The 14,494-nt window shown below is 47.4% G+C and overlaps 1 protein-coding gene across 1 annotated transcript; it reads left to right on the top strand.

Annotated features, from left to right (window-relative positions):
* The first annotated feature begins 7,915 nt into the window (after positions 1 to 7,915).
* On the top strand, positions 7,916 to 9,463 carry POLD4 (DNA polymerase delta 4, accessory subunit). Its single transcript, XM_080911689.1, has 4 exons — positions 7,916 to 8,142; positions 8,384 to 8,473; positions 8,678 to 8,789; positions 9,150 to 9,463. Exons 1-4 carry the CDS (start codon positions 8,046 to 8,048, stop codon positions 9,172 to 9,174), a joined length of 324 nt encoding a protein of 107 aa, XP_080767815.1. The 5' UTR covers positions 7,916 to 8,045; the 3' UTR covers positions 9,175 to 9,463.
* Positions 9,464 to 14,494: the final 5,031 nt, after the last annotated feature.

Raw genomic sequence — 14,494 nt, 5'->3', positions numbered from 1 at the left:
CCATTCCCTTGCCACACCCACAATGCCTTGGTCCTCCCAGGTAGCTGTGTGTGTTTCATGTTGTCTGCCAATCTTCCTTGCCTCTGGAATGCTTGTCTGGTCTCCCCACTTTAGCTCAGCCTGCATTTGGTGGGAAGAGCTGTTATACTTCTCTCTGACTTGCTAATCACTAACCCCTGACATTCAGTCCCAAGCTCCCCCAGGCTTCTATTCGTTCCAGAAGGGGCCCTCATGGACCCCTGACGCTTCTCCTAGGAAGACTGATGGACAGTAGCCAAATCAGAGTTCCTTCCTATGGGTCTGTTTCTTTCCCTCCAGGATAAAGGCCTATTTGGAAGAAGAGAATGGATAGATGGGAGGGATAATCTGAGCTTCAATCTCATTTTATACTCTCTTACTTGGATAGCCTTAGACAAAGTTTGCTGGTCTTTGGTTTCCCTATCTGTAAATTGGGGATAATTAAATATCTTTATGCAGTTGTTGGAGAGAGTGATAGAAATATTAAAGATATAGCAACAGTCATTGAAATAGTAACAGACTAGTTGGGACATAACACTGTGTCATGACATCCTAGTTATGAGCTACTGGGGAAATTAATGGGTTAATTGCTCCCAGGAAACACATGGATGCTTTATGAGAGTCTACTAAAGACAATGCCTTAGACATTAAGGAAACAAATGGTGGTAGTGCCACTCAGTTGACAGCGACTTTAAAGTCTTTATTACTTTCCCTTTACTACACTCGATGGGTATATTGAAACCAAAAGAAGACTCCAGCCTAATTTGACTCCTGCTCTTGTGGAATTTACAATCTACTTGGGAAGAAATTTCAGCTTCTCTGAAATAATAAAGCACAGAAGCCCATTTACATGATTTAGTGAACTAGGTAAATGCATGAGCCCTAGAAAAGGGCGAGGTGAAGGTGTAGGATGAGGAGTATCTGACTGATCGATGTATGGGCTAGCCAACCTCAGCTTCATGTCCTAGAGTCATCTCTCCCAACTGGAGTATGTCCTGATTCTGTGGCCTGAGATATCTGTCCAGACAGTCAACAGAATCCTGCCCCTTTGCCTAATGAGACACACTAGAAAGGGGATCAGGCTTTCTCTACACACAGGCAAAACATGTCTTGTGACAAGGTAAACATTAGGCAAGGATAAATGAGGAAGGCAGAGGGGACACAAGGGTCCTGTTTCACCTCAAAGGATTAACTGGTGAGTTTCTTAGAAGGCAACACCAGTCTTCCTTTGTAGTAGTTTCCCTATCTCTCCCTTTCTTCATTCTCTCCATCCCTCTTCCCTCTCTCCCTCCTCTTTTTTCGCTCTCCCCCCCCATTCTCCTTCCCCCACTCCAGCTTTCTTTCTCTCTCACTTTGTAACCTCGGTTGCCTTTGACCTTGCAATCCCCCCCACCTCTGCAGTGCTGGCTTAAAAAGCATACACCACCACCCTCTGCTCTTTTCTCTTCACTCTGTATAGCACCCAGCTCAGGGTCCAGCCTAAAGGTGTTTCGTTAATGTATTCTGTAAGTGTGGAACAAAGCAATCTAGAAAAGAGAGTAGAATGACTACTCAAAATGTTAGGATATGAGGAGGCAGATTTACTAAAATGTAGAAAGACCTAGGCAATGGCCCAGTGAGATGGCTCGGTTGGTAAACGTGCTTGCTACCAAGCCAAACATGAGCTTGATCTGTTACTCACATGGTAGAAGAAGAGAACCAATAAATATTAGAAAAGGTAGGGAGTCAAGAAGGCAGACCCATCAAATGAAAGTGTAGAACAGAAGGCAGTACCTAATGGGTGAAGGGCTTAGGCTGAGAGTGTGTAGGGAGGAAGCAGTGTGTCTCCCAATTGTGTGTGTGTGTGTGTGTGTGTGTGTGTGTGTGCGCGCGCGCGCGCCTTGCACATTGCCAACGCTCAGCTCACTTTTTGCATAAAGGCACAGGTGAGATTTAGTACTGTTCTCAGAGGACAGGAAGATTTTGGATGGGCAGAGGTGGGTCCTTCTTAGTATTTTGGGGGCAGGATTGCTCAGCCAAGCATCCAGATAATGTTTTAGCATAATGCTGGATACAGTGAAATCCTTGGTAATTTGATTTAAACTGATGTAAAGACTGCACGAAACAAGAGCTTTGAAGGGTTTAGAAGCTGAGAGCTCATCAGCAGTCTCATGCTCTGGAGGAACTGAGAGGAGAAAATAGAGAAAACACACCAGCTTGGGCAGTTAGGAAGCACAGGCAACTTGTTTTTGGATAATAGAGAGCTATGTAGACCAGGCTCATTTAAGATTCACAGTGATCCTCCTGATTCAGTATCCTAAGTGTTGGCATTATAGGCATGTACCACTATGCACACCCCATAGGAGCTTTTGAAATAGCAGGTCAGAGGTAGAAACTAAATTGTGAGTCCAAGAAAGATACAGTGTGAGGAGAGCAGAAATAAATACATATTCTGTGTCCTGTGGTAAAGATAGTATCAAGGAAGGTATCATTTTTCTGTTCTAAATAGAAGAAATCTAGGGCTGGAGAGATGGCTCAGTGGTTAAGAGCACTGACTGCTCTTCCAGAGGTCCTGAGTTCAAATCCCAGCAACCACATGGTGGCTCACAACCATCTGTAATGGGATCCAATACCCTCTTCTGATGTGTCTGAAGACAGCTACAGTGAACTCATATAAATAAAAAAAATAAATCTTTTTTTAAAAAAAAAAAGAGTGCCCATTGTTCTTGCAAAGAACCCAAGTTGGGTTCCCAGCACCCACATACAGTGGCTCACAATGGTCTGTGTAACTCCAACTCCAGAAGGAAATCTGACTCTGTTGGGCTCTGTGCTCTGTGAAATCTGCACTCATATGCTAGTGCCCACTTGACTGAGTATATAACTAGTGGTAGAGCACTTGCCTAGCATACATAAGGCTCCAAGTTCAAATCCAAGTACCTCAACATCTCTACCCCCAAAAAACCCACTCCAAAACCAAATGACATCTCCAGGCACTTCAATGCCTTTCTCTCCACCCCCCCCCCCCAAAAAAAACAAATAACATCTCAAAAAAAAAAAGTCTGACTTTTGCTAGGCCTTGTGGTGTATGCCTTTAATCCCACCACTCAGGAGGGAGAAATAGGCAGATCTCTGTTAGTTCAAGGCCAGCCTGGTCTACATGGAAAGTTCTAGAATTTCAGAGAGCTAGGGCTACACAGAGAAACTTTGTCTGAAAAAAATAAAAACAAGAAGAGTTGCAACCTAGATGTCCAAAAACTCATTATCCCTGTGTACATTAAACAACCTTCTCTTCTACTGGGAGTTACCAGCCTAGTAACAGACATTTCCACAAGATGCTCTGTAGGATACAGTGTCAAAACCCGTCACTGTGACTAGGGATTACTAGTGGGTATGTCAAAAACTCGAAGAGGTGCTGCACATCTCTAATTTCAATACTTGGGAGATGAAGGCAAGAAGATCATGAGTTCAAGGCCAGTTTTGGCTTACATAGTAAAATTCAAAGTCTTGAGATAGTTAAGAGACTGTCTCAAAAAAAAAAAAAAAAAACCCAAACAAACAAACAAAAAAACCAAAAAAAAACCTAGGGGGAGGGGAGAGAGAGAGAGAGAGAGAGAGAGAGAGAGAGAGAGAGAGAGAGAGAGAGAGAGAGCTCTGGCGTGTTCTCTGTTCTCATTCTCACCTGTGGCTGCTCTGTAAGGCTTCACCCTCACTTTCTGTGTGTGTGAATTCAGTGTTCCACACACAAAGCATCTCTTCAATCCATTCCCTGCCTTTGTTCCTTTTAGTGTCTACTCTGCTTGTAGTGTGTGGCAGAATGGCTCACAACTGCTCAACAATTCCACTCTAGCGACCTCGGGTCCCTCACCACTTGACTTTGCCATGCTTGCCTTGCTGATCCTCAGCAGTAGAAAATGCCCTCTCTTCACTGCTTAGGTCCCGAGAAGTCCTGTGTCCTGGAGGCTGAGAGCCAGTACTGAGGAGGCTCTAGGTAGAGGCAAACTACCATACCTCCTCCCCAGAGAATGAAGCAGCAGCAGACTCAGGGGCCCCCTCGGCAGCCAGGGAACTCATTCAAACACTCATCTTACACGGACACATTCAACAGTTACCACAGCCACTCAAAACAGGAAGGCAGAGGGCAGTCCTTTGCTTTCCTTAGCCTAGAGTGCAAAGGTTAGCAATTCATGGGAGACTGCATAATTTGATGGTAGTTCCCTTGAAGTTCTCCCTTCTAGGGAGCCATAATTGTCCCTGCCTTTGCCCTCTCCATTCTTGAGCTCCCTGACTGAGTCTGGTATCCAAATTTCCTAGAAGAGAAAAATCCCTTGCCAGCAGACTACTACCACTGACACAGAGGGAGAAACTGTGAAAGAGCTTGGGTCCAAGTCCCAGTCCTTTCTTTTTTTTCTCCCCCCCCCCCCCCCCGCCCCAGTTCAGGACCACAGCACATAGAATGGAGCTGCCCACACTTAGGTAAGTTATTGTCAGTCTTTTCTGTATTACCCTTCAGGGACCCTAGCCTGACTCTTTCACGGATGACTTAGAGGTACCTCCCAACTTGCCTCGACCTCCAGGATATGGTTCTTAGGGACTAACTAGGACCTCTTTCCTGCTGGACAAAGTCTGACACCTGGTGGCCATAGTGAGGAATGACCAGAAGGGCGCTTTTCAAATCCCCAGAATTTCTTCTCAACTGTTGGCCCCTGCTAGAAAGGGGAGCTGACCAGGGGAAGTGGTGTGGAAAGTTCCTGGGCAGGGCAGAACAGACACTAGGGACCCAGAGAAACCTTCCTATTTCCTCACCCCTTAAATACCAGAAACTTAGAATCTACCAGGTTAAGGTGCTGGCTCCGAGAAGGTAGAGAGAGGGACTAGGGGGATCTCCTAAAGGAATATGGCACCCGAGGAAAAGAATGAAGGCTGGAAGTGCGAGACATTTTGGGGTGTTTACCTGGGTGCACAAAATCCCCTAAACTGGACTGATTTTCAGCTCAGGATGAGTAGTGGGGTCTGAGGGAGAACTGTAAGAAGAGGGAAAGAAATGGGAGAGACCTCACATCCATTGAGCCCACTCTCTTCCCCTTCTACCTGCCCCATCTTCTCAGCCCTATCTGTCTCTGTCCCTATGACCCATCTCAAACTGGAAGGAGGACTTTCAGGATGCACTTGTGTGTAGTGCTGACCCTGAACGGTCACACTGAGTAAAGCCAAACTTAATCTGCTTTCTGCTGGAGCCATGCACATATCGTGAATCTCGGCCCCAGAGACTCCCAGTTCTGGGCTTCTGTTCAGGTCTCCAGAACTTTGACCTTGAACCTAGCAAGGCTTTGGGTATTTCCAAGGTATAAGTTAACTCAGTCTACTTCTATCACCAGCTTCTGGAATCAGTGCTGACCAAAGACACTTCACATACAAGACAGAATAGAGCCCTAAACTGAGACGACCAGTTTGGTCTCCACTCTGAGAACTGAATAGCAGTTTGGTGGGACCCAAGAAGCTGCTGGCATGGAATAGAGTGTTCTAGGCAGGAAGGAAATGAGGTTAGAAAGTAGGAAAACACCCAAAGATAGGAGACCAAGTCAGTGCCCTAAACACCTTAGAGAACCATCAGAAGCTGAGTAGGCCAGGATGGTCCCCATGCTCACCAGGAGAAGACAGCATGCTTCCTAGGGAGAGCTCCACCCCATCCCTCCCCACTACCAGAAGGCCAGTGCTAGGGTGCAGAACGATCTGGATCCCTTAGGGGCTGAGGGAACCTAAAGCCCCTGGAAGGGAATCTTTCCAGACAGTGTAGGACACTACCTGGACCTGAGCCAGGCAGATCTGGGGTGCAGGCTTGGGGCGGGGGGGGCAGGTAGGGGTGGCCCAGCCAAGATCCATGGAGCAGGTCAGGATGTCAGGAGCTGCCAAAGGAGAAAGGGGAATAGGCCCAGGCAGTGGGAGCTGCTGTGGCCGCCCATCGGCACACCCCATTTCACGCTCCCTGGGCGGTGGCAGGCCCCACGGCTATCAGCTTTCAGGGGTGGGAGGGACCAGGAATGAGGAGGGGTCTGCCCCACCCAGGCTTCCCTGCTCCCTCAGGGCTTTGTGGACTCAGGAAATGGGTGCCACATTTTGTGAGCAGGCCCAGACTATCTGAGGCCCTTTTAGGAAGGAGTGGTCAGTCCCATAGAGCCTAGAAGCTACCCCACTGTAGAGCACTCGGCCTGAGTAGACCTAATACCTATGCCTTTCCCTTCCTAATAGAGAATCCTGCCTGTCCCCCTTCTCAACTCTGTGGGTTCTCTTCTCCCAGATGTGAGCTCTACTGTCCAGTAAACAGATGGAGGGATCAGACCTGGGACACCCCAAACAAATGGATCAGAGAAAGGCATTCCAGGTCTTTGCAGTGTGCCCACAGCTCCTTCTTCTTCAAGAAGCTAATGGGGGAAGGCTAGGCAAGAGGAGGCTCCTGGAGACAAAACCTTCTGCCTACCACTGGTGGGATCCTCTCTGGAGTGATCCTCTTCTCTGCCTCCACACACACAGGAGGTCAGCCTAGTGCTTCCTAAACCAGATCCCAGAGCTCCCAGAAAGGAGGGCAAAGGCCTCTCATCCTTAGACCTTGCACCCCTGGAAGGAAGAACCGGATGTGCTCTCCAGAGGGTGATTAGTGCTGGGTCAGTCCCTGTGCTGGTTCCCAGACTCCCACAGGCCAGCACTTTCACCCGCTGCCAGGAAGTTGGTGAGGGGGAGGTGGTAGTGGGGTGAGTCAGCGATGACAGGAGCCCCAAAACAAAGGTCATGGGTAGAGAATTGAGAGACACTGTTTACAGCAATTACCTCTGGAGGTCTCAGTGCCTACCATCCTCCTCTAGCTCTAAGCTTTTACTCCTGCTCTCCTGTCCAGGCCTGACAACTGTGTACTACCCTCTACGAGGGAGGGGAGCACAGGAACACAAGGAGCTTGCAAGCCTGGGAGTTTCTGGAGCACAGGGAACGTTAGTTACACAGTGTCTGTTATGCAGAGCACTGATCACAATTTGCCTACACTTCCTACTTGCAAAAAAAAAACAAAAAAAAAACTTTTTTTGGTATCTATTTTGAGTTAGAATGTGGGAGATACTTAGAATTTGGCACATGGTAAGTCCAATATGAGGATTAGGTTTATTGAAATTATTTTCTGTTTATGATACACATTCAGAAAACAAAAACAGAGCAGATCTGTCCACTAAAGACTAGGGATATGAACCCATGGAGAGTGGGGACTATATTTCTGGCGTCTTGCTTGGAATGGAATCTTCCTGACTAGCAAAGTGGACAGAGGCAGGCTGTGGGACTTGACAAGAGCCACAGCAACCGCATGCCTGGGCTGGGTGGACAGTGTCTCTGCCAGCAGACTGTGAGAAAGGAGCCTTCTGAGCTCATGGGTTTCTCCAGCAAGGTCTCCCAGGGCCAGTAGGAGCAGGGAAGGACCTGGACAAATCCAAACTCTCTTTGGACCTACAGATCTGATCCCACAGCGCTCTAGGTCCAACAGGCAGGAGTGAAAGGTTCTCAGGGGACTTACAAACTGGCCACGGGGATTAGTGAGGCTGAAAAGAACATTTGCCTAGGAAGGAAAAAACGGGAAGTGAGAGGCCGAGGATAACTCTCTATACGTCCCTAGGGACCCAAGTGGACCAATGAGAAACCCGAGGTGGTGGTGAAGTCTGGGGCATCTTGACAGGTTCTTGGTTCCGCCTAACCCCTCCTTACTCGGAAAGCAGCAGCAGCTACCCCACCCCCTGCCTTCTGCCGATTGCCATTGGCTAAAATTAAGGCCCGCCCCACAAAGGCCGTTTGCCATTTGCTTAGGTCTCTGATGTTTGCGTGCCTGTGGGGGCGGAAGGCAGGCGTCATTCCCTGGAACCTAGGGACTTCCTCTCCCTGCTTGTCTGGGTCAACTTGTCTGTCCATTGCTGGCCCATCTCTCTCTGGCCCCCTCTCTCACTCTCAGCAGCTGTCTCTCACAGGCCCGCTGCCCTGCCTTTTCCTTGCCTCCTGCTCCGCCTGCCTGGGTGGCCGCCATGGGTCGGAAGCGGTTCATCACTGACTCCTACCCTGTTGTGAAGAAGAGGGAGGGCCCCCCTGGGCACAGCAAGGGGGAGCTGGCACCCGAACTAGGTCTCTAAAATGTGGGGGTGGCAGGAAGAGTGGACATGAAGTGACCAGAAAGAACTCTGTGTGTTTGTGTGTGTGTGTGTGTTGGCTAAAAGGAGAAGCTAGCATGTCTGTGTTTCCGATGTCTGTCTGTCCAATGGCAAAGGCAGACAAATGAGGAGATAGCCAGGATACAGAGGCACAACTCTAAGTCCAGGGTAGGGCAAAGGCATGGATGGGCCTGAGAAGCCACATGTTATTGCAGGGGAAGACATCCCGTCCCTCAGCCAGGAGGAAACAGAGCTGGAGCTGCTGAGGCAGTTTGACCTGGCCTGGCAGTATGGGCCTTGCACAGGTGAGAACCCCATTTCCAGCCCCTCCCATTAGGCACATCTCTGAATCAGTTCTGTCATCGATTTGTCTCAGAAGTAATACAAGTGCCTGCCTAACTCTTGGACACTTGTCTCCTGAGACTGATGTTTGGAGGCTCAAGAAACTGCCCTCTGTTTTCCCTAGCCTGGACTCTCCTGCCCATCCTGTCTTCTTTCCCCGATGGCAGGTATCACAAGGCTGCAGCGCTGGCATCGGGCAGAGCAAATGGGCTTGAAGCCCCCCCTAGAGGTGCACCAAGTGTTGATGACACACCCTGAAGACCCTCGATTTCAGTACAGGTCAGGACAGTTTGGGATAGCTTTCAGGGAAAGCAGGGACTTCTCCAGGAGTTGCTACCCTCTTGGTCTATGTAGGGCTGCCTTGACTTGGAGAAATGATTACAGACTTAGAAAGTCCTTCCTGACAAGCAAGAAGGCTCTTCTAAGTGCCTGGCTGGAGACAGGTCTCTATAATGATCTTTACCTCTATGAACTAATTGGGGGGGGGGGATATTTCTAGATCCCACGGAGCTATCCATGAGTACTGAAGTGTTCACCAGAGCCACAGAACCACAGGTGACAGTTACAAACTTGAGACAGTCCATCAAGGGACAGAACTGACTTGGCTATGCATTCCTTCTCCCACCCTATCTTCCACAGCCTCTGGCATCTCTACCCACTCTGAGGTACCACCTAGGTTGTCCTTCTCTTGGCACCTCCTAACCACCAAGAACTTCGGTATGGACATCATGACCTGCTCTGCTCATCCCATCTTTGGAGAACCAGTTAGCAGGCTGACTTTGGAGGTCTTCCTGATTCAGCTTCTTATCTGTCTAAACAACAGGCTGCTGAAGCTCCTGGGGACCTATGAAACCGAGTACCTCCAAGCTCTAATCCTACAAGATGTCTGCCACACCCTCTCTGACCTATGGTGTAGCTGAGTTTGAAACTGGCTGAGTTCTTGAATCAAGAGCTCACTAATCCTTACAATAAAGTACATTAAGCCTGAAACCCTGACTTTAGTCTCTTAATATGCCCTACTCTAGCTGACAATTCCCAAAATGTAAGGAGTCTGGAGAACCATCAACAGCTTTTTTTGGGGGGGGGGTTGTTTGTTTTGAGACAGTTTCTCTGTGTTTTCCTGGTCCTGGAACTCATTCTGTAGACTAGGCTGGCCACAAACTCAGAGATCTGCCTGCCTCTGCTTTTTGAATGCTGAGATTAAAGGGTTTCAATATGGGGGCAGGCACTGGGATAGAAATGTAAAGTGAATAAATTAATTAATGGGAAACAACTCTCATGATATAGTTCTGTCTATCCTAGAATTTAATATATAGACCAGGCTGGCTCCTAACTCACAGAAATCTACCTGCCTCTGTCGCCCAAGTGCTGGGATTAAAGGCCTGTGTTTCTACACAACCAGGCTTCCATATCTATCTTTCTAAGGTAGTCTTTTCAAAAGCTGAGTAGCCTCTGGTGTCCCTCTATAGTACTTAGAAACCCACTCTAAGTCCCCTTCCCTGACAAGCTAGCAGAAAACCTGCTTAATATGCCCAGCTTATGAGCAGCTGTTAAGTTCCTGCTACCATAGGTCCCCATGAGGTGTTACAATCACTGAAAATATAGGCAAAACAATCATGGAAATTAGTTATATCATGTGGTGGTCAGCATTAAGTAAAATTAGGGTGAGAAGTCTGTAGGGGGTTAAAGAATGTGAATGAGATGTTTTGGAGAAGTTGAACAGGAAAGGATTCATAGTAAGGCATTTGAAAAGAGGCACAGAGGAAGTAAGGAAGAGAAGGCTCATACCTGAGTAAATGTTTCAGACATGACAAGAAAGGCTCAATGGTAGAAACATTTTCAGACTGTTTACACAAGAATATGGAGGTCAGAACACAGGGGACAAAGAGAAGACAGAAGGGAATGAGGCCAAACAGGTAGCAGGCTAGTCCCATTGAGCATTATGGAGCATGACAAGAAATCTTGATTTTACAGTGGGGGGAAAAGAGATATGGACAGCTTTACAGAATGACGCCATTGAACTTAGGTTTTGAAAATACAAGTGCAGCTGTGGGTGGAGAGCAGACAGGTGCTAAAACTGTTCTGCTGAGCAAGGCTAACGAAACCTGTCTGAGAGGAGTTGATAGGGATGTGGTTTGAAGCGGGGTGGGGAGCTGGTGAGAAGTGGCCAGATTTTATTTTCAGGGGACAGCCGACCACCAGGAGCTGCCGATATTGACTGGGATTTAAGGGGCAGGAGCCGAGGGTAACTCCAAGGATTTGGGCTTGAGTGACTGGAGGATCAGATATCCCATAGTAGAGAGGGAGTACTGTGCAGAGGAGAGTAGGAAGGGAACAAAGAGCTTTAGTGTTTTGGCTTTGGGGAGGGGCTGTGGGTGAAACCTGAGGTCTTGCCTATAACAGGCAAGTGCTCTGTTACTGAGCTACACCCCCAGTCAATATGTTACATTTGAAGTGTTTGAATGTATCCCAGTAAAGATGGGATGTAGGCAGAAGAGATGGTAAATCTGAAATTCTGGAGAGGTCTAGATTTGAGACACAACTCTGGGGAACTTTCAAGTGGCATTTAAGGTGATAAGAATGAGCTGGGCATAGTGGAGCTTCATCACGTGTGCTCCTGACACTCTGAAACCTAGTTCAGGACTGAAGTTCCAAAGACATTCTGGCAACACAGCAAGACATTGTCTCCAGAACGTTCTCAGCACTCAGAAGACAGAGACAGGAAGATCTCTGTGAGTTCAAGTCTAGCCTGGTTTGTGTGGAGAGTTACAGGACTGTTAGAGATACATAGAGAGAGACCTTGTCTTTAAAAAAAAAAAATCCAAATCCATCCATCAATCAGTGTATAAAGAGTACTGACAGAAAGGGAATCCAAGGACAGCCCAGCCCTACTCAGGCCAGGGAGGTGAGAGAATGCCAGGGAGCAAAGAAGACAGAGGTGAGGGCAGCCTACAGGAAGACCAGACAGTGGAGGTAACAGTCTGGGGAGTCCTAGCAGAGTTTCAACCTTTAGGTGTTCCCAAGAAACTGGTAAAATGCAATTTGAGAGGGTTCAGTCACACAGAGGTCCCTGGTAACTTTGGTAAGAAAAAAAAAAAAAAAAAACAGCTTTGTGGTATGAGGTAAGAGCCTGCCTGGAGAACTGGGAAGAGGGAGCTTGTCAGTTTGGGTTTGGTTTATTTCGGCTCATAGGTAAAGGCAGTCTTATGCTAGGAAAGGGATAATGGCAGCAGTGGCTCTGACTCTAACACTGGACTGTGAGGAAGAAAACTCTGGGGTGCTTCACAAATTCTATGCCATCCTGTCATTCCAACTTTAGCTACGTGCTGCCAAACTGAGCGCATGCCAGTTCTTTGAGGAACATTTTACTGTAAAGGACCGGAGACTGCAGTGGTAGCTGGAAAGGGAATGAGATCAAAGGAAGGGTTTGTTTTGTCTTTTGTTTTAGATGGAGCAGCAGAGCAGCTTAATTACACAGTGTGCACAGTCGAGAGTGGTGCCTAGGACAGGATGTGAGGCGCTGTCAGGGAGGTCATTGTTAAGGTCAGTCAGGAGGCCTGGGAACTCTAGGTAAATGACTGTGAACATGCAAGAGAGCAGACGCTCACTGACAGCCTGGCTCTGCTGGGTAGTGCTGCATGTTTGCTAAGTGCTTATCCTGACACCTGCTGTGATGAACACTGCATGCATGTCATTAGTTGAAGCCTGAGAACAATAATTATTGTCTATGTTTTTTTTTTTATTGTCTATGTTTTATGGATAAAGAAACTGAGGCTGAGAAGGAAAAATGCTCCGCACAGCCAGCAAACAGCAAAGCCAGCCTTCACAGCTGCCCTGCCAGGCCAGCCAAACACCTGCACTCCAGATGTTTAGGATGGACTTGATGAGATAAGGCCTACATATGGGGAAAGTTATAAAAAAAAAAAAAAAAAAAAAAAAAAACCCTCATGTAATACAAATGCTGCCCTCAGGCAACCTAGAACTCTAGAGACACAGAGGTGCCTGGTTCTCAGGAAGCAGAGAGCATTTGGAGTAGGGGTATAAGGCAGCCATTCTGCAGAAGCCTCTAGTGCACATAACTCCCCCTGCTGCACTGAAGTCGCCCTGCTTACCCTTATTTGTACCAAGCCTTTGGGTTCACAGACCTTCTTCTTAGACCTTCCACTATAGAATTAATGCAGTCTCTGAGCATTCTCAGTAGTTTTATGTTTGGTCTTTTAAAAATCTGCCAGTTTGGGACTGGAGAGATGGCCCAGTTTGGTTAAAAGCACTGACTTCTCTTCCAGAGGTCTGGAATTCAATTCTCAGCAACCACATGGTAGCTCACAACTGTCTGTAATGGGATTTAATGTCCTCTTCTAGTGTGTCTGAAGAGAGCAACAATATACTTACATACATACATACATAAATCTTTTTTAAAAATCTGCCAATTTTACATTTGACTCCAGATTCTAGTGATGTGTCAGAAGTAGCTGTTTTAAAATAAAAATAAAACCCTTTAGAAAGATGTGTTTGTGCAGCCTAAGGCTGGCTTCATAAGCCCCTGACATCTATCACAGCCTAGCTCAGTCTAAACAACACTGTATAACAGTAAATACTCACTCGGCCAGAGGAAATGGAAAGTATCCAGTCCTTGAAGGATAAGCTAGAGCCTGCAGACAGAAACTGGCATTCTGGTCCTAGCAAACAGAAACTATGTGTGTGTTTGGGACAGAAGTGTTTAGTGGTTTCTGTCAACTCGACAGGGAGTAGAATCATCTGACAAGGAACCTCAGCTGAGAAAATGTTCCCATCAGATTGGCCTATAGGGGCATTCCTTGACTAACGATTAATGTGGATGAGCCCAGCCCATGGTGGGTGAGGCCATCCATGGACAAGTAGTCCTAAGGTGTATGAGAAAATAAACCAAGCAAGCCAGGAGGACCGAGCCAGTAAGCAGCATTCCTCCACGGTGCCTGCCTGAGTTCCTGCCTCTAGACTCTTACCTTGCTTGAGTTCTTGCCCTGTTTTCCCTCAGTGGTGGACTAGAAGTATAAGATGAAATAAACCCTTTCCTTCAGTAGTTACTTTTGGTCATGGTTTTTATCACAACAGTAGAAATAACTAAGACAGGGGACACGTATGGTCAGGCATGCATGCACGGTGTGTCATGTGTATTGTGGTAGCACAACCAAAAGCTATCTAGATGGCTGGAGCAATGGCTACACAAGCTGAGAGTAGTTGCTGCTCTTGCAGAGGAGCTGGCTTTGGTTCCTAGCACCCACATGGCATATCACAAGCACTTGTAATCCTAGTACCAGGGGCTCTAACACCCCTTTCTTGCCTCTGCTGGTACCAGGTACACAAGTGCTACACATGCATACACAGAGACACAACACTTTTAAAAGCCTAAAGACATATTAATGTGTCCAGCACTGGTCTGTATGCACTTTATCCTCACAGCTACTCCAACACAAGTATAATTCTTCTTGCACAGCAATTTAAAAAAAAAAAGATTTTTGCTCGAGCAGAGAAAGTGAAGTGTTTGCTCTGGGCAACATGGCATGTGAGGTTTGATCCGAGAGTTCAGCTCCAAGCCTGTACTTATCATGAGTGGTAAAGCCGATTAGGCAGGCTGGGCTGACAAAGGGTTCTTGAGCTATGGTAATAGGAGTACCTGAAGGTTTCTAGGTAGAAGAGACAAAACCAAAAGAGCCATCCTAAAAGTCTGTCAGGCCAAGGTATGAAAGAAAGATTGAGTTCAAGGCTGGCTTAGTCCACACTGCAAGCTACAGGATAACCAGGACTACATAGAGAGACCCTGTTTCAGAGGCAGGGGAGAGGGAGGGAGGGAGGGAGGGAAGAGAGAGAGGGAGGGAGGGAGGGAGGGAGGGAGGGAGAGAGAGAGAATGTGCGTGTCTTGGAGCAGCAGAGCAATACTGCAGGGAGAAAAACCAAAAAGAGAGCTATTGAATATTAAAGACATAGAGTGCTAAGACCTTGGA

The sequence above is a fragment of the Micromys minutus genome (assembly GCF_963924665.1).
Source record: "Micromys minutus genome assembly, chromosome: 2".
In the NCBI taxonomy this organism is placed as follows: domain Eukaryota; kingdom Metazoa; phylum Chordata; class Mammalia; order Rodentia; family Muridae; genus Micromys; species Micromys minutus.
The sequence above is the reverse complement of the archived record's forward strand: the minus strand, read 5'-3'. Positions and strand labels throughout refer to the sequence as shown.

Coding starts and splice junctions, on each gene's coding strand:
- POLD4 (XM_080911689.1), top strand. CDS start 8,046: ATGGGTCGGAAGCGGTTCATCACTGACTCCTACCCTGTTGTGAAGAAG. Junction 8,474..8,677: donor GCAGTATGGGCCTTGCACAG/GTGAGAACCCCA, acceptor CCCCGATGGCAG/GTATCACAAGGCTGCAGCGC. Junction 8,790..9,149: donor GACCCTCGATTTCAGTACAG/GTCAGGACAGTT, acceptor TATCTTCCACAG/CCTCTGGCATCTCTACCCAC.